The 19,902-nt window shown below is 40.6% G+C and overlaps 1 protein-coding gene across 5 annotated transcripts in view; it reads right to left on the bottom strand.

Moving 5' to 3' along the window:
* Positions 1–19,902, bottom strand: part of ptbp3 (polypyrimidine tract binding protein 3) — a 121,699-nt gene that overhangs the window by 18,375 nt on the left and 83,422 nt on the right. For 3 of the 5 annotated variants that reach the window (XM_078529099.1, XM_078529123.1, XM_078529112.1), the window contains 5 exons: positions 7,083–7,241; positions 6,237–6,347; positions 4,631–4,826; positions 1,241–1,315; positions 394–530 (listed from right to left, as the gene is read on the bottom strand). In XM_078529099.1, the coding sequence (XP_078385225.1) occupies positions 394–530; positions 1,241–1,315; positions 4,631–4,826; positions 6,237–6,347; positions 7,083–7,241 (678 nt within the window). The remainder of the gene's footprint in view (positions 1–393; positions 531–1,240; positions 1,316–4,630; positions 4,827–6,236; positions 6,348–7,082; positions 7,242–19,902) is intronic. The other 2 variants (XM_078529106.1, XM_078529116.1) reach the window with 1 other exon arrangement.

Raw genomic sequence — 19,902 nt, 5'->3', positions numbered from 1 at the left:
TGAGACGATACATCAGCAATCCAGAGAGGCACATTAACGTGTACTGAATGAATATATATATATATATATATATGTGCTAGCACAAACTGTCAAGGCTCTCCGTCAGTTTAAGAACCTATCAAACCTCAGCTCCTTGTAATGGATACTAGTGTTGCATTGATTTGATTCATAATTAATCAAAGGCAGTGGAAGGATGGTTTCTGCATACGTGGATGTTACAAATTACTAGTAGTACAATCTGAAACTAAATTTCTGTCTTCCAAAAATAATTTTTAAAAAACAATACTGAAAGCTCAAATTCCCCCAGAAACATATACAGCAATGTATTCTATGAAACTTGAAAATAAGTAGGCAGGATTTACTAATATTGAGCTTCTTAATGATATCACCAACCTCAGGGTTTAGGTTGCTGACTAGCAGGACAGAGTTTGCTGCTGGGCCAATGCCGTGCATTGCTAGACGACCACCGACTGCACCATGTGGAAGGCCAAGATGCCCAAGCCCTCCTGGGATTCCTTGAACAGACAGACCTGGAGACAGTAAAGACTTTGACATTAGCCAGGGCAGATGTGCTTCCTTCATATAATGAACCATACGCTTCAGAAATTTATTGAAGATGGGAGTCTGAGATGATTAGAATATGTGTATACTACTATAAAAGTTAACAATTCACTAAGGTTTCAGGTCCCATCACTGTGTGTCAATAAATTATACATTAAATCTCAGTGCAAAGTACGTGGTCACTATATTTAAAACACACTTCTAAGCTTCCTCCCCGACGCCAATTCTCCCATGCTTCCTTCCTCTCTTTCTCTCCAGACTCACTGAAATGGGCACCCTTCAGCACCTTGCACACAGGACTGGGAAATGAGCACTGAAGGTCATTTTGCAGTGGGTAAGTGAGGGGTGCAACACAGGTAACACCAATCCAACCCACAGCATACACTTTCCAGTAGGAGATCAATGGATAATCATAAGATTAAGGTGATAACAACCATGGTTAAGTAGAGGACAAAGTCCTATGAGTTACTATCCCTCCATCACCACCACCAACATCAGCTAACTTAGCACACATTGAAGGATGATTTGGGATTCTTTGGCTTGTACAGTATTTACATGCTAATCAAATGAGCTATTGGGAGAATTCCTTTATTTAAAAAGGAATTATAAGTTAGTCCTCCTGTGACAATCTGCTAAAGTATTAAAACAAATCTATTATTCCAGTCCCGAGCATGCTAACCTGCAGTTTGTGGAAAGCCAAGAGCAGGGCCAAATCCACCACCCCCATAGGGATTGGAGATGATACCAGGTGCGCCTAGGGAAAGAAACACAATTATGTTAATTTAATATAAAATTACAGTTACTTCACCACATTTCTTACTATTCCAACAATAATGTTGTCTTTTGTTAGAATTAATGCCTCACTCATGTTCAAAAAATACTTGGAGTTGCATTTCCCTCCAGTGCAATCATTAGTTGTGCTTGGCTATCTTACAGCATATGCAAAGATGTGTCGCTCACTACACCTAGCAACTGTAAAAGTAACAATTTATCGACTCATTTAATATATTGAGGACCACATGAGGGATGATGTGGAAAATGCACTTGAGTAATAAAGGAGTTTTACACACAATTAGGTTCAAATTTACATTGCATCTGCCCTATGGTGAAATTGCATTGGAACAGTTATTATAACACTAGATACAATCAGAAAAAAACTTTCATTCCCTACATTCACTCCAATTTTTTTTTATTCATTCACGGGATGTGGGCTTCGCTGGCTGGGCCAACATTTACTGCCCATCCCTAGCTGCCCTTGAGAAGGTGGTGGTGAGCTGCCTTCTTGAACTGCTGTTAGGACGGGTGTTCCAGGATTTTGACCCAGCGACAAGTGAAGAAACGGCAATATATTTCCAAGTCAGGACAGGGAGCTACTTGGAGGGGAACCTCCAAGTGGTGGTGTTCCCATCTATCTGCTGACCTTGTCCTTCTAGCTGGTAGTGGTCGTGGGTTTGGAAGATGCTGTCTAAGGAGCTTTGATGAATTCCTGTAGTGCATCTTCTAGATGGTTCACACTGCTGCTGTGTGTCAGTGGTGGAGGGAGTGAATGTTTGTGGATGTGGTGCCAATCAAGCGGGCTGCTTTGTCCTGGATGGTGTCCAGCTTCTTCAGTGTTGTGGGAGCTGTACTCATTCAGGCAAGTGGGGAGCATTCCATCACACTCCTGCCTTGCCTTGTAGATGGTGGACAGGCTTTGGGGCGTTAGGAGGTGAGTTACTCGCTGCACAATTCCTAGCCTCTGACCTGCTCTTGTAGCCACAGTATTTATGTGGCTAATCCAGTTCAGTTTCTGGTCAATGGTAACCCCCAGGGTGTTGATAGTGGGGGATTCTGTGATGGTAATGCTACTGATCAAACAGATAGTGGCCTTAGGCAGGCCTGGTCCTTCTGTCCACAGATGCAAACTTGTATGCAATTTTGAGAAAGCGGCACCATCAGACCTGGCAGGCAAGTGTCTCAAGAAGATTTCCTCTCTTCGCTCAGCAAACTCAGTTCATGTGCACGGCACCAAGTAAAGGGTCAGGGGAGGACATGGCTGCAGGTTTGTCGGCAGGTAAACTTTCACAGGATGGGGATAGAAACAATTGATTCTGCATGGATTGCTGTTTTGAGTTGCATTATGCAATTAGGATTGCTACTGAGGGGGCAGTTACTTTGCAAGTGCATTTACTTTCTAACTTCCTTAAGTCAGTACTGCCTTTTCCTTTTACCGAGATTTGTTCACAGATGCAAGATATTCTTTGGTTACGTCTCAATGCTTTGCAGAAGTTTCTGAAAGCTTTGATAAAAGTTAGAGGAAGCAATAGAGAACTAGTGTCCACTGGTGCACAAATTTACCAATAACTCAATGACATGCGGGTATCTCCAATTATTTGGCCATAACTAAGTAACAAATGTAATAATGAAATACCTAATTTCATTTATAAAAATGAACGTGGACAGTTCAAGAACACCAAAAGTATATATAGATCTCATTCCACAATGGAAAAATAAGAAAAAGATCAGGTTTGCTAATTTTATATGTGAATACAACCAAGTCATGAGCTGACCTCAGACTAATCAAGCACTTTGAATTGATGCTTTGCACACAGGCTGCATGTCATCCATTGACATTTGTGAAATGGATGATAATGCAGTGTTAAGCCACTTAACTAACTAAAAGGAGCGAGATTCTCTAAATTAGAGTTCCATCCTGCAGTAAACTACTGACCACCCATGTATGATCTGAGTTTTTAAACTGGTCCAGCAAGGTTATCCTCAGGGTAATCGTCCATCATCATCTCAAAACATTCTGCCCAAAGAATCTTGCAACAATTTGGAAATTAAACTGCCACCCTACATAAACCCCTTATGGAATACAACCAAATTTTTCAATTGAAAACAAGTTTCAGTCTGCACATATTTAAGAGGATCTCTACAAACTGGTCAGAAAACAGTGCATGATTAAACTAAACAAAACTGATATTCTTGCTCAACTATGCTCGATTAAAAGCAAGGTCACAGGCAATTATTGGGTGAAAACTGCAGACAATTGGTGGATACCTGGAATGTGCCCAATGGGAGCTGATCCAGATAAAAATAAACATAAACATACCAACTAATCTAAATACTATCTGTCCTACCATTAGAATATCTTTACAAATCTGACCCATAGTGGCAGTTAGCAATAGCCAGGTCGTAGTATGTAATGTCAACAGTTGTTGATTGTAAAACTTAATTGAACTCCAATGTTTCGTTAGGTAAAAGGGAGATATATCCTACCAAATAAACCCATGCAGAAAGTTTCAAGTCAATTTAAATCTACTTTTCAGAGCAACATTAGGTTTTTTTTTAAAATTAGCCCTCATGATCCTGTGACAGTACAACAGGAAAAGCATTTTAAAGAGCTTATTTTTAATCAAGTTTGGTGAACTTTCCTTTCAGTTAGTTCATTGAAATTACATTTTCAAGCCTCCTGATCCAGCCAAAGCAACATCATCTGTGTCAGCTCCAAATCAATGTTGCAGGCACGGCTTCTGGCTATACCGCTATATTGTCCTGTTTAGAAAATACTGCAGTTGGGAGGTTCATGAGCAAGCAATACGGGTGATTAGGCTGCCACTGCCCTTTCATGACCCACCAAGATGACCTGTTTGATACACAAGATATTTTAGAATGATCTAGCACATTTTGAAGTTAGCAGATGTCTGGGCAGATTCATTGAATCATACAGCACAGAAGGCAGCCATTTGGTCCATCAAGCCTGTGTCTTCTCTTTGGGAGTTATCCAAGTCGTGCCACTTCTTGGTTCTTTCCACTTAATCCTGCAATTTTTTTCCCGCTATTCAACTAGATATCCACTTCCCCTTGGTTTCTTTGCCAATAAACTTAAAATCTATGCCCCTGGTGACCGATTCTGCGGAACAGTTATTCCCTACACAATTGGTCATTAGTGAAAAGAATATGGTAGGTTAGTGATTTAATTCCCGTAGCTGTTGTAGACACAGTAGATAGAGATTGAAGAACAAAAGGGAATGAAAAGCGTCAGCAAACAACAAAACATAAAATTTACCTGTCATTATGTATTTACCTAGAAGTGAGGTTTCCTTACCAAAAGCGGCGGCCACAGAAGGGTCAACGGTCGGCTGGCCGTCGCCGGAAGGAAGATCAAGCCGTGTAAAGTCTCTGCTTTTGTCATTGTTGTATTTAACATTAAGGCTAGTCAGCTTTGAGAACTCTATACGTAAAGTACAGCAAGCATTGTAGATATTCTGGCCATCCAAAGTCTGGAGAAAGTCAAGCAGATAAACTATTATACAGCAATTCACAGATCTTTAAAGCAACAGATAACGTTCCACAGAATTGCTTAAAAGCTCACCATGAACCATATGAATATATGAAACACAATTCTATTCTTAATATCTTTACAAGAAGAAACAGTGAGGCAAGCATGATATCTGCACTCATTTCTAAAGGGTTCTGCATTTGTTATGGCTCCTCTTGCAAACAGCAAATTGTGGTAGTTCCATTCTGCACTGGGAATGTTTCTGGGAAGGCTTCTTCATGTTAAAACAAGGTGTGAATTTATTAGAGTCAAAAATACTTAGGACCCAAAGAATGAACATCTGACTTGCATTTTAAGGCTTAATAGCCCCCTTCTCCTCAAAAGTATGACCATACACAACGTGCTATCCCCAGCTAACTGAACAAACATTCAACCAGCTCCCAGACCACCTCCTATACTGCTCTACTACAGACTTTGGTGTATGTAAGAATAGTCCATTTAAATTTTCTCCCTTCCCTGCTGCCATTCCCTCATAACACCATGGTAGTTCAATACATGGGGATTAAAGGTTCAGACCTAAGCCTTACTGATCTGTTGCACAACAATGAAGGTCTAATGTGCTTCAACATTGTGCTACTCAATTAATTAAGTTTATTTTTCCACTATATTTTGATTTCACTATATAATATTCAATCGCCAACTTTATTTAGAGATGGCTCAGGATGGAGAAAAAAAAGACAGCATTTCTCTTGATTGCCTCCCATCTATGGACTCAAGACTGCTATTGGACAAGAGACCCAAGTTATCCTGTTCAAAACTGTGCTTTTGCTTTGAAAGGGCAAAAATGGTGCAGAAATACATGGTAGAAAGGAAAACAAAAAAAAGGATGCCACTGTTTTACTACAGTATTTACTGGTGAGAAACGTAACTAAATTAAATGTTAAAAAAAGGATGGTATTGAATGGTGGAAGACAGGATTCATGCTTATGATCTACTAAATAATAAACTAGTATTTTCAGCCAACTATCATGTAGAAGTGGTGGAAGGAATCATTCCAAGATTACTCTCAGGCACTTGCTAGTAGCTAGTTAGAGCACAATTGGTGGAAGTCTATCCAGCATATTGGATGGGTTTTGCATTCACAATGGGGAGCCCAATAGAAAAGGGGTGGAGATCAGAGGCTAGAGAGTCACCCTTTTAAAAATAACGAACAGATTAGTAGCATCTACACAATACGTTTGTCTTTGACAATTTTCTGAAATTCTGTATACCAGTTAGAAGCAGAATAACACAAGTAGAAGTTACATTCAAAAGAGAGCGTGAGTCATTTTAAAGTGTCAAAGTAGTAGTTTTAATAGGGATATAGCAGCTAACAATTATAAAAGTACTACCTGTTGGACCCAACACTAACCAGTTTAGCATGATGAGCATGCATTGGATCAGCATACTGTAGCAGTGCCTGGAATTGATTGTTCTTTGTGAAGGTGATGATTTTCAGCACAGTTCCATACTTGGTAAAGATCTGTTTGGAGTAAAATGTGCATCAGTATAAAAGGACACCAGGCCACTCAACTGGCAAGTTCATTTGTTAGCAGCATTGCACCAGGCTTCAACACAAACCTCTTAATTAAAAGAGTGAGTGCTGACATCACTGCGTCAGCCAATGAGTTGAAGGCAGGACAAGATTACATCAGTCCAATTTACAATACAGTCTAACTTATAATAGAGTCTATGTACTAAGTGAATAGTGGTGATTTAAATAGAGACTGTGTGACCTAGAGCAAAGAGAACCCTTGACAAAAACGAGTCTTCTAATAAAAGCCCATAAAGTTGCTGTACCATCAGGGCAGGGCCAAATACAGCTCAGGCATTTGCCCACAAAGTTGAAATGGGGACAAAATAATCATATGTTAAAACATCTAGTCATAGGTGGCACTCAGAGCTATACCTTCAAGCAGTGATATTGGGTTGAGTGTAAATTGCTTAAATATGGCCACTGTTGGAAAATGGCACATGACAATAAGTTATCCAAATCAAAAGGCGGGAACAAATTTGAAGGGGAGAAAATAGGAGATGATAGGGCTTTCAAGTCCAGTAGTTTTTAATATAAATGTATAGACTGCTTTACACATTTAATACACTGGGTTTACCTATTCAGAGTGCTGAAATCCAATTCAATTAGTACTATTAACAACTATTATTAAGCTATGTTGCTCGAAATGGCTATTCTTCATTCCCAAATATAGTGAATCCATACCTGATGCAAGACCTCCAGAGTGACAGGATAAAAGAGATTCTCCACAATGATGCGCAGGACTGAACCAGCTGTTAATGCGCCCTCATTAACCGTGCTGCCTGTCATAGACATGTTGCTAGTGTGCATCGCATTTACTGCCTGTAGAGCAGCCTGGGCTCGCTGCAGAGAGAGACACAAACATTTCTTAAGCTAGCTGTTTTTATTTCTGGTGGCAATTTGTTGAAACATATACATTGAGGTTATTGTTTTTTTTAAAGGTAGTTTGCAACATGTACACAAATTCCCTAGCATTTACAGAACAACAGGTTCCTACAGTGTGAAAAAGCATTCAGTTTTAGAAACCTGTACAAGTATAAACTCAGCAGGACACAAAGGAGAACGCAAGGCTTCAAACCAAATGGATATGGCTTTAAGTTATGCTCAAAATTTACCACAGCAGTACACAGAATTATTGCATAGAATGTGACAGGAAACCACATTAAGTGGATATTAGACAAGTTGGTCAAGAGCTTGATGAGAAGAGATAGATTTTATCAAGTATCTTAAAGGAGCAGGGAGAGTTTCTTTAGTGGAAGAATTCCAGTGCTTGGGGCCTAGGCAACCAAAGGCATGACTGCCAATGGTAAGAGCAATGGAAATCAGTATTACATAAGAGGCCAGAATTGAAGCAGTGCAAAAGGTTGACACGGTTTGGCTGTTAAGTACCACTGTACAATTGCTCCATGGGAGCTGCATGTGGGGGGGTGGGGGGAGAAGGGGCGCAGAGAATGCCTCTCATCAGACATACAAGAATTGTTTTCAATAACAACAACAGCAAAAACTACATTAATTCATCAGCTGAGAAGTTGCACTGCAGGCAAAAGGATTTTACATTGATGTGAAGAGAAAAATGGGGACATGGAGGGAGGAGAAAAAGGACATTATATTGAAATACTGTGGCCAATTACAACCACTATATCTGGAAACCCACAAGTGTGCACACCTGCACATCAATTTTTTTATTGGGTGGTCTCTGTGCAGTCTGAGGTCAGCAAAACTGAGCAAAATGGGTATTTGCTAACAGAGACCATTACGCAAGTGACAAGATATTATTTATGTTGAAAATTTTCAGCAAGAGTCTTAGAGCTTTCTTACAAATCAAACTGAAAAGCATCACCACATGGCAAACAAATTATTCAGCTAGTGGAATAAACACAATACAAACGACCCTCATACAAGATTAAGGATTTAACCATTTAAAAATGACATGGAGGGAAATGGATACCTGAGGATGAATTAAAACAGCTAAGCCTCTGAAGGGTCCAAATAAATATCATACTAAAATCAAAAGTGTGTGCGGTTTACAACTGCTACCCGAATAAAATGCTGCCATGAAGTTCACAGCTTTTGTGTGCCATACTCAAGAACACAAATGTTTGCTGTTGCTCGGCCTATTAGAAACTTATGAAGTAGGCCGCATTCCAACACCAAACTTATATCACCATTTAATTATATTGTGGCTATGTGCATCTTAGCTCAATGCATCTGCCCTGATTCCATAACCCCTAATTCCCTTACCTAACAAATCTATGCAACCAGACTTCATAATTTAACCGTTTTAGCCCCATTATCATTCTGTTGAATCCGTGCAGCATATATGGTCAATATGTATGAGATGAAGTGCCACAAGAAAAGGTGCAATTTGTGACAGCTTTATCCAGCTTCTGAGGCACATTACCAAGTAGACTATCCATACTTGACTAAACAAAAGTGCAACAGTAACAACTCAATTTTTTTTTTATAATACACGGTGAAAAGGGAACTGGATTCCAATAGTGAGCATACATCTTTGGGGACAAGGTGTCTTGTGTACTGCCACCTTGCCTCCTTCGATGCTGTACAATTCTTGGGCCAAAGTACTTTGACATGTTAATTCTTTGATTGTTAAGTTATTGAAATGGGTGCAGTGCTGGGACAGAGTGTGAGATCCACAAGAACACTTTCCATTATCCCATCACAACAGACTGCAGAAAAAGCAGCTGCTTGCTTTTGATCAGATTACGATAAAAGGTGCATGAACGAAGCATGAATGGATTGCATTTGACATATGTTGTGGATTGAAATATCAAATTGCCCAAAATCTAGGTGCTGTGATAGGAGAGGTTTACAATTCAGGGACGAATGATGTACTAGAACCTTCTATTGACTAATACTTATTGCGGAGGTGACGTTACAAGCTGAGCTGACCGCATCAGCTCCTCTTGACCACGTGCCTTTCACAAGCATCTTGTATTGGCAAGATTCCCCAAAGGGAGGGTTTGTACTTGGGATCCTTTGTAGCACTGCTCTAGGCCTTGGCAGAAGAATGCATTTCAGCCACTTGTTGCTTGCTCTGGCTGCACATACAATCTGCAGCCAGGGAACAAGGTCATAGTCCACTGCCTCTATCTGTAGTCCCAGAGATGTCTGGGGAAAAACGCAACCACGTTAGTTCATAACCTGTATCCCAGCAGAAGATGAAGCACAGAAATAAAGATAGGACATGAATACAAAATTGAAGGACACAGAGCTCTAACCATTGGAAACCAGAAGAGAGCTGATTCAAAACAACTAACACAAAGGAGCAGGGACAGGAGAACAGAAATGTATTCACTTCCTTTAGGTCAACAATTAAGAATATGTAAGAGGCTTGACAAAGTGAAAATTGAGTTTCAGTAAAAATGATAAAGGCAGGATGACTAGAAACGGTAATGGAGAGAATGAAGATTTCAGGAGATGCCATAAATATTGCAGAACTGATTGAAGGAATAGATATGGTATTGGCCATGAATCCTTAAAATTGTATAGTGTTAGTAGGCAAATTCCAAAGATGCACTGGTGAAAAAATGTAAATTTTCCAATTAAGAAACAGATTTAAATCCATTTTTATGTAAACCACCAACAGTACAGGGAAGCTGAATATTATGTAGAAAGCTGGCCTTGGCAACCAGGCTGTATTTTAAACAGGTTTTCAATTTAAATTAAATAAGATGGTTTGCTAAATCAGCATCCATATTCTTTTTAACAGATATATTACTGCAAAAAAAAAAAGTGGGGAGGGGGGGTGCTCGAGGAAAATATTGGGTGGGACATGGGTGCGGTCAGTGAACAATTTTCTTCAGAACGAAACAAAAAGCAAAATACTACAAGTCTGGAACAAAAATCAGAAACACTCACCATGTCAGGCATCTGTGGAAAGAATAGACAAGTTAATTATTCAGGTGTGAACCCTTTACTGGATCCATTATCAATGAAACGTATTTAAAAAGGAAGAGAATACACCACAAACAGGAAAAGAAATTGAATATCCTATGATGTGCTTAAGGGCAGAATAGATGATGGTGAAATGGCAACACTGATATTAGCATAAGACAATGAGAGAGATATCAAAATACAAAGTCAAGACAAATACGAGACAAAGAACTCCTGAAAAACTTCTGAGTTCAGCGATAGGCAGGAAGGACTGAGCAAAAGAAGCTGGCAAAGCAGGTTCCAATGTCCAGCAGCCTGGTAGAATAAAAGAAAGCAGGTTGGCATGAGATATGCAGACTATTTTACCAACTTGATGCTCTGATACAGGTTTCCTATTCCAAGTTCTAATCAGCTTCTTTCCTCACTCACCCTCGACAGTCAGCGAACATCTGTTTCAATATTACACAGAATTTGCAGCACAGAAATAGACCTTTCACACCAATTGGTTTATGGCTGGTGTTTATGCTTCAGACGCATCTCCTCCCAAACTAATTTAACTCTATTAACATAACCTTCCATTCTTTTCTTGCCGTGTTTAGCCAATTTCCCCTTAAAATGTAGCTTTGCTTTTTGCCTGAACTACTTCTTGTGATATTGAGTTCCACATTCTCACCACCTTCCAGGTAAAAAAAAGTTTTTCCTGAATTCCATATTGGATTTATTAGTGACTCTCATATTTATGGCTCCTGGTTTTGATGATCTGCATAAGTGGAAGCATCTTACTCTATCACTTCTGTGTAGTGCTCCCCATTTACATCCTCCTTCAATGTCCAAAACCTATTTCCCTTCATTTCCACCCCTAGAAAGAAAAACTGTTCCCCAATTCACCTACAACGGTACCTAGCCTTTGGCCTTCCTTTCGCAATACCATTTCAGCAGCCACCGACTTGTGCAACTGCACAGTTTTAATGCCCTAGTCCCCAATAAAATTATTACACACTCTTATAACATAAGAAATAGGAGGAGTAGGCCATTCAACCCCTTGAATCTGCTCTACCTTTCAATAAGATCATGGCTGAACTGATTGTGGCCTTAGCTGCAGTTTCCTGCTCAATTCCCATGCCAATCAAAAATTTCCTCAGCTTGAAATCCTCTCTTCCCAGCGAATCCACCATAAACCAGCATCCAGTGAAGTCTTTGAAAGTGCACTAGCTGATGAAGTGCATGTACACTGTGTGATAACCAACAACTTGGCCGATTTTCACAAATTTCTAGCATTGCGAGGCCTCAAGGATAAACCAGACATACATATATGTAAAAGCAAAATACTGTGGTTGTTGGATATCTGAAACAAATACAGGAAGTGCTGGAAAAACTCAGCAGGTCTGACAGCATCTGTGGAACAAAGGGAGTGGGATAGTCTATCAACAAACTGCACGCTGTTCTTAATGACAGGTCTGAATTAGTGTCCATTGGACATAGCCACTAAGAATGACAGCACAGCCCTGCTAGAAAGCAAGTTGCAAAAATGCTTGTTGGACTTGTGTAAGCGCAACGAGCTGCCTGGTGGTGTATATGATAGAATTCATCCTCATGGCTCACTGCATGAAATTCAGTTTTTTAATTCAGGAAATTCAGTTTTAAAACACCATGTATGCCTAGTTCCAGGTGTCTCCAAAATCTTTGTCGGTTTCCACGAGAAACGTGTCTTCAATGGATTTTATAAAAAAATACATTTGTTCATGGGGCGTGGGCGCTGCTGGCTAGACCAGCATTTATTGCCCATTCCTAATTGCCCTTGTCCACAGTGCATTTAAGAGTCAACCACAAATGGCCCCTAATCTCCTGCCCCTTCTATATTTCCAATGCGTAGGTGATACATTTGTCATATTTGAATCTGCAACTGCATGTAAGAATTTCCTTACACACCTTATTGGACTCCGTCTTGCACTCAATTCACCTTTGGAATGGAGCCAAATTAGCCCATCTCCTTGAGAAATATGCCATGGGATTCTCTACTATTGTCCACAGCAAGCCCACTTACACCATACAATGTACTCATTGGGATCCCTGCAGTTCCACACACTAAGATTGGCCTCATCAGCAAGCTCAAAAATAGGGTCCGAGCCATTTGCTCAATGCAAGCTTGATGCCAAAATAGAGCGCAAAGCTATCCTGCTGGATAATGGCTACCCTGATCAGATCGCTGCTCGTATATGTTGCGCACACTCATGAATGGCCCTAAGGCCGCCACTTTCGGTCCTGAAAAGTGCCCAGAGTTCCTCAGATTAAAGGTAAGGTGCCTCAAAAAAAAGAGCAACAGGTAAAGCTAGCTGTTTCACACTGCTACTGCAGGAGCAACATGAGGGGTATTCTTCATGAATAGGATACTGCCGTCAGGCCAAGACGTTCTTCCTACCACACAAATGAGTAATGTGGTATATGAATTTCAGTGCCAAGGTGATGATAGGTAGGTAGGTCATATGTCCCAACAACTGGAGGATCATATCAAACATCCCTTCAGCTATTTGTTACAGGTGAAATACTGACTGTACTCAAACAGCATGTGCTTGCAAAACTCAGAAGTGTGCAACATGAGACGTGCTTTTGTGATTGGATAACACTTGCTAAACAATCCTGATTGTGCTAAGAATTATGCTGACAGCCAGTTTACAGTTATCAGTTGGGCTCACTAACGTGTGCCAGAAGGTACATATATTCACACACAGGGCCCTGTCCTTAGCATTGATGTCCGTACATTGCGTTTTTTTCAACTAAACAAAAGCTTGGGGAACAGCCATTCCCTGGTGCATTCTCCTTGGCAATGCCTTTACCAAGCAGAATCCACTTGACAACCAATCTGCACCCTCTTCTTGTGCAGTACAAATTGTTGTTCCCTTTGAGCTTCTTGTGAACCTGTCCCGATGAATGCAAGACGAAAAGCTTCAACAGCATGTCTTTTTTTTCCAGCAGTTAGTTAAAACTCTGTCTAACTCTGGGTCTTTGAAGATGCTCCAAGACCAAACCTCCACTGCTCATTGGGGAGGGAATTCCAAAGACTAACAATCCTGAGAGAAGAAATTCCTCCTCATCTCACTCAAACAGGAAACCCTTTATTTTGAAACTGTGCCCCCAGTTCTAGATTCTCCAAAAGAGGAAACATCATATCGGCATCTACACTGTCGAGCTTCCTCGGAATCTTTTTCAATAAAATCAGCTCTTTCTTTTAACATCCAATCAATATAGGCCCAACCTGCTCAAACTTTTCTCATAAGACAAAAACCCCTCATCCCAGGAATCAGCCTAGTAAGCCTTCTCTGAACTGCTTCGAATGCAAGTATGTCTCACATATGACCAAAACTGTACACAGCACTTTAGGTGTAGTCTCATCAATGCTCTGACCAGTTGTAGCAAGACTTCCCTACTTTAATACTTCATTCTCCTTGCAAAAAAGCCAACACTACATTTGCCTTCTTAATTACTTGCTGCACCTGCACACTGACTTATGATTCATTTACAAGGGCACCCAGGTCCCTCTGTACCACAGCATTCTGCAGTCGCTCTCCATTTAAACAATATTCTGCTTTTCTATTCCTCTCGTCAACGCAGGCAACCTCAGTTGCCCATATTATGCTCCATCTGATAAAATTTTTGCCCACTCACTTAACCTACATCTCTTTGCAACCTCTTGTGTCCAACTCACAACTTGCCTACCTACCTTTTTGTCACCACTAAATTTGGCTACATTATAGCCTGTCACTTCACCCAAGTCATTAATACAGATTGGAAATAATTGAAGACCCAGCACTGATCTCTGTGGCACTCTACTAGAAACAGCTTGCCACCTATAAATTTATCCCATTTATCCTGACTGTTTCCCATTAACTAACCAGTCACCTTTCCGTGCTCTTTGTGCAGTAACCCTCATTACGTGGCACCTTATTGAATACTTTTTGGAAATCCAAATACACTACATCTGCAGGTTGCCCTTTATCCACCCTGTTTGTTACATCCTCAAAGAAATCTTAATAAATTTGTCAAATATGATTTTCCTTTCGCAAAATCATGTTGACCCTGTCTGATTGCAGTTATGATTTTCTGTAAGTCCTGCTACTACCTCTTCAATGAACGGGTTCCAGCATTTTTCCAATGACATATGTTGGTAAAGTTTCTTACTTTCTTTCTCACTCCTTTCTTGAACAGAGATGCTACATTTCCAATCTACTGGAATCTTATCAGAATCCAGGGAAAGATTATAAGCAATGCATCCACTATTTCTGACACCACTTATTTTAAGACACTAGGTCTAGGGGACTCGTCTGTCTCAAATCCTTTAATATTCCCATTGCTTTTTCTCCAGTGATAGTGATTATTTTAAGTTCCTCCTTCCCATTTGCCTCTTGATTTTTGGGGTTATTTTTGTGTCTTCTACTATGAAGACTGATTCAAAATACTTGTTCAAAACCTCTGCCATTTCTTCGTTTCCCATTATTAATTCCCCGGTCTCACCCTCCAAATAGCCAAACTCACTTTAGTTACTGTTGTTTTTATATACTTTCAGAAGTTTTTGTTTTTATATTTCTTGCTACTTTTCTCTCATACTGCAACTTCTTTTTAAATCAATCTTTGCTTTTTTCTAAAACTTTCCCAATCTTCTGGCTCATCACAAATCTTCGTAGCATTGAATGCCTTTTGTTTCAATTTGACCACCCTTAACTTCCTTAGTTAGATATGGATGGCGCATCCTTCTGGTAGGAGTCTTTCTTCCTCAATGGCATATATATATATATATATATTTTTTTAGTTCTGAAATATCTCCTTAAATATCTGGCACTACTTCTCTACCAGCTTCCCTTTTAACCTATTTACCCAGTGTACTTTAGCCAACTCTGTCATCATAAATTTAAATAAAGGCAATTGCAAGGGTAAGACATTATTTATGGACCCATATTTCTCATTTTCAAACTGAATGTGAAATTCTATACTGTTTTGATCATATTTTCCCAGAGGGTCCTTCACAATGGAGGTCTTCAATTAATCTAGTCTAATTATGCATTACTAGTCCAAAATAGCCTGTTCCCTGGTAGGATCCATGGAATGTTATTCTGAGAAATTGTCACAAATACACTATGAACTCATCCTCTGGGCTACCTTTGCAATTTGATTTGTCCAATCAATGTGAAGATTAATGTCACCCATGATTATTATAGTCCTTTTTTCTTGCAAAGCCCCATTATTTCTTGATGTCTACTCTTGTCTTGCTGTGTAGCTACTGTTAGGGGTCCTATAAACTGCTCCTAAAGTCACTAAAAGTGACTTTTTTCTTTTGTTACTTATCTCACCCCACCCCAAACTGATTCCACACTTTAATTTTCTGAACAAGAATACTGATCTCATCCTTTATTAAGAGCTATCCCATCTCCTTTCCCTTTAGTTCTGTCCTTTTGAAAAGTCAAATACCATTGAATATTCAGGTCTTAGCTTTGGTCACCTTGCAATGGTGTCTCCCCAATGGTCATATCATGTTGATTTCTATTTGTGCCATCAATTCATTCATCGTGTTACCAATGCTGCATACATTCAGATAAAGAGCCTTTAATTCTGTCTTTTTACGATTTTTGCCTACCCTGATTTTACTTGCTGGTGCACTCTTATGCATGCATACTTTGCTTCCTGCTGTAGCACTCCGATTATCATTACCCATTTCATTACACTGCATTATTGCCCTGCCCTTTCTCTTTACTACTCTAAATCTCCCCTCCAGTCGTTCGCCGATATGGCTCTTATCTCAGCTCCCTCAATTCCAAAGGATGCAAACTTGACAACTGGTTTAGCAATCCATCACCAGGTCTGGCTGGATCAAAAAACATTATTAGCTCCTGCTCTCTTCTGCTAAAACTGCTCATTATTCTGGGATCATCCCAAAGTTTCTATTGCAAACCATCTTCTTAAACCCCTCTTCCTGTCTCCTCCATCCTCACCTCCAACAGGTGCAAGGAATGGACTTATTTGTCACTAAGATCAAGATCAACCCATCAGCTGCCTCTGCTGCTTCTCTTCTTTCCACTAGCCTGCTGGGCCAACTTCCTCTAAAATTCCCTGCTGCCTTAGCCCTGAATTTGCATCTTTCCCTAATTTCTCTCCTATCTGCCCTCAGGCCTTCTCTGAACTCATCTCATCCCCAAGGTCCAACTCCTGCTCCCTGGGCCCTATTCTCAAAGTGCTGACCATCCAACTTCCCCTCGTGCTCCCAAGGTTAGCAGATATTGTTGTGGGCACTCTCTTGTCAGGCATTATCCCACTCTGTTATTTGCTAAAAAAAAATGTTTGATCCCACTGTCCTTGTAAACTACTGCCATTTCTAGCCTCCTTTTTCACTCCAAAGTCTTTGAACACGTTGTGGCCTCCCAAATCATTCCCAGAACTCCATGTTTGAATTCCTCCAATCAGGTTTCCAGTCCTGCCACAGTATCGAAATCAATCTTAACGAAATTGAAGTTACAAATTACATCCTATATGACTGTGACAAGGGTAAACTATCCCTCCTCGCCCTGCCTGTAGCATTTATGGGGGAAGCAGTAGCACTGTGGTAGTCACTGGATTAGTATTTCAGAGACCCAGGGTTCAAATCCTACCACAGCAGATGGTGAAATTGAATTCAGTAAAAAAAATCTGGAATTAAAATGATGACCACGGTACCATTGCTGATTGTTGTAAAAACCCATCTGGTTCACTAATGTTCTTTAGGGAAGGAAATCTGCTGCCCTTATCCTACAGGCGACTCCAGACCCACAACAATGTGGTTGACTCTTGAAAATGCTCTCTGAACAAGGGCAATTAGAGATGGGCAATAAATGTTGACCTAACCAGCAACGCCCACATCCCATGATGAATAAAAAAACCATACCATCCTCCTCCAACGCCTTCCCACCACTGTCCAGCTGGTGGCACTACTCTCACGTGGTTCCATTCTTATCTATCCAACTGCAACCAGAGTATCACTTGCAGTGGCTTCTCTTTCCGCACCACTATCTCTGGCATCCCCAAGAATCTAACCTCGGCCTCCCATGTCTCATTTACATGCTGTCCCTCAGCAATATCATCTGAAAGCACAGCATTAGTTTTCACACGTAGGCTAGCACCACAGTAACTCTTTATGCTGTTGCTAAATTATCACATTGCTTAATCAGAAATTTCCTCCAATTAAATATTGGGAGGACTGAAGCCATTGCTTTTGGTCCACACTCCAAATTCTGTTCCCTAAAAACCAACTTCAATCCTCTCCCTGGCAACAGTGAGACAAAAAATCAGTCTTGACCCCATGATGAGCTACGGTTCACAGTCTTGACCCCATGATGAGCTACTGATCACATATTCATGCCATCACTAAGACCACCTATCTCCACCACTAACATCTCCTGACTTCTTCCCTGCCTCAGCTCGCCTGCTGCTGAAGCCCTTATACATAGCTTTGTTACTTCTGGACTTGATTCCAATGCACTCCTGGTTGGGGCCTCACATTCTACCCTCCATAAATTTGAAGTCATCCAGAAACATTGTTGCCCATGTCTTAACTTGCTCCAAATCTGATCCACCTATCACCCCCATACCTCAAACTTACATTGGCTCCCATTAAGCAACAGCTTCTACATACTTGTTTTCAAATCTCTCCATGGCCACATCCCTCCTGATCTCTAAACTCCTCCAACCCCACAACCCTCTGAGATCTCTGCATTCATCTAATTTTGGCCTCTTTATTCAGCATTCCCACTTTTAACCACTCCACCGTTGGTGACGGCATCTTCAGCTGCCGAGGCCCTAAGCTCTGGAATTCCCTCCTTAGACCTTTCTGCCTCTCTACCTTGCTTTCATCCTGTAAGACACTCCTTAAAATCTGACTCTTTGACCAAGCTTTTGATCATCTCATTCAACATCTCATGTGGATCGGTACCATATTTGTTTCCTACTGCTTCTGTGAAGTTCCTTGGGACAGTGTGTGATATCAAAGGTGCCATACAAATTTAAGTAGCTGTTCTTCTCTACAGTTGCCCAATCTAATGTTAAAGGTCATTATTTTATTAGCTCTCTGCTTTCTCTTTTCTAGAACAAAGATGCCCAGCCAATTCAATCTTTCCCAATAACCTACCACAACTTCAGACCTTAATTGTAGCTCCCACTTTCTTCCTACAAGAATTGCTGGCAACAAGAGGGGTATATCTTCATTTGCGAGGATTATGCCAAGTGAGAAATACTCCTCTCAGAAGTTCATCATGCCCTGTTCTCCACTTTACAAGTCATTCTGCTTCTGTATATGTGCATACACACACTAGTTTACTGTTCCCCTCACCTTCGTTAAGATTCCTTCATCAAGATTCCTTCAGCTTTATTTTGCAGTTCTGAAAAATGGTTCTATACCCAAATCACCACCTTGTCTGTTCCCGGACCCAAGAACTTGAATAGAACACAAAATCAACATAACTTAACCTTTAGTCTACAACATTTATAAAAAGGATCCCAATCATTTCGATGTTGAAAGCCAACAAAACTAGTGACTTTTGAGGAATTGCGGTGACTTGGAAAAATTAAGTTAAATCATAGACACCACAGCATATACTTGTATAATAACCAGGATATTGCAGCAACTGCTGCCATCTGATGGTGCAGACAGGAGTGACAAAAACTTCAGCTTTGAAAGTGTGAAAACACAAAACTAATTGTATCTGTGTCTCAATTCAGTCAATCTTAAATCCTGGTTCTGAATTCTAAAACTAACTGCAACTTCTGGCAAACTATGCTGCAGCACGAACGACTGCAATGTGATTCGACAGTGAAGCAATGGTTTATTTACCGTTGTGTTGAAACGGCTGCAAAAACCCTGATTGTTCTTTAATACCTCACCCAACTGACCATTCTTCATTATGGGTCCATGGGGTCAGGCGCTTTGATGCTAGACCTGATTCCATCTTCACCCATGTGCATTTACTAGCTGGGTTCAGGAGTGATATTTTCTCTCTTCACCATCACTCAGGCCACTTGTAGCATCTGGCCACCTCCACTGTGGGCAGGTAATTTCATGGAGACAAAGAATTGAACCTGGGCCATTCTTGGTCCATGTGATTCTGCAACTAAACTGCATGGTGCACATGTTCACTAAGTTATTGGTAGTGTCAAGTGTTTCTATCCTAATTATGTTCCTAAAATTATCTGCCAGTGCAGTTGAGAAGCATGTATTCATTATTTGGCACCACTGGCTTGGTACACCTTCATTTGCATTAAGGTAGAACTTGTGCATGATGCTATAGGTAAAGTGTGCTTGGAAAGTGAACTCTGCTGATGGCTAATCCAGGATTATCCAATGAATAGTCGAGTGCTCTGGTCTGTGTAGAAATAGCCGATTTCAATCACAAAGGCTGCAATTGATCAGAGTTTAGTTCAGCGATTTTGGGGCAGGGGTGCAGCATAGAAAGAGGGGAAAAAAGGTTCAGTTTCAATTGATTCAAGCTGGAATTAGGAACTTGGGGGGTGGGAAGAGGAGAGAGAGAGAGAAGAGAAGAGAGAAAACAGAGAGAGAGAGAGAGAGTGGGGGGGTGGGGGAAGAGAGAGAGAGGGG

The sequence above is a fragment of the Cetorhinus maximus genome, chromosome 2, assembly GCF_964194155.1.
Source record: "Cetorhinus maximus chromosome 2, sCetMax3.hap1.1, whole genome shotgun sequence".
In the NCBI taxonomy this organism is placed as follows: Eukaryota; Metazoa; Chordata; class Chondrichthyes; order Lamniformes; family Cetorhinidae; genus Cetorhinus; species Cetorhinus maximus.
This window is presented reverse-complemented; position numbering and strand designations above follow the sequence as displayed.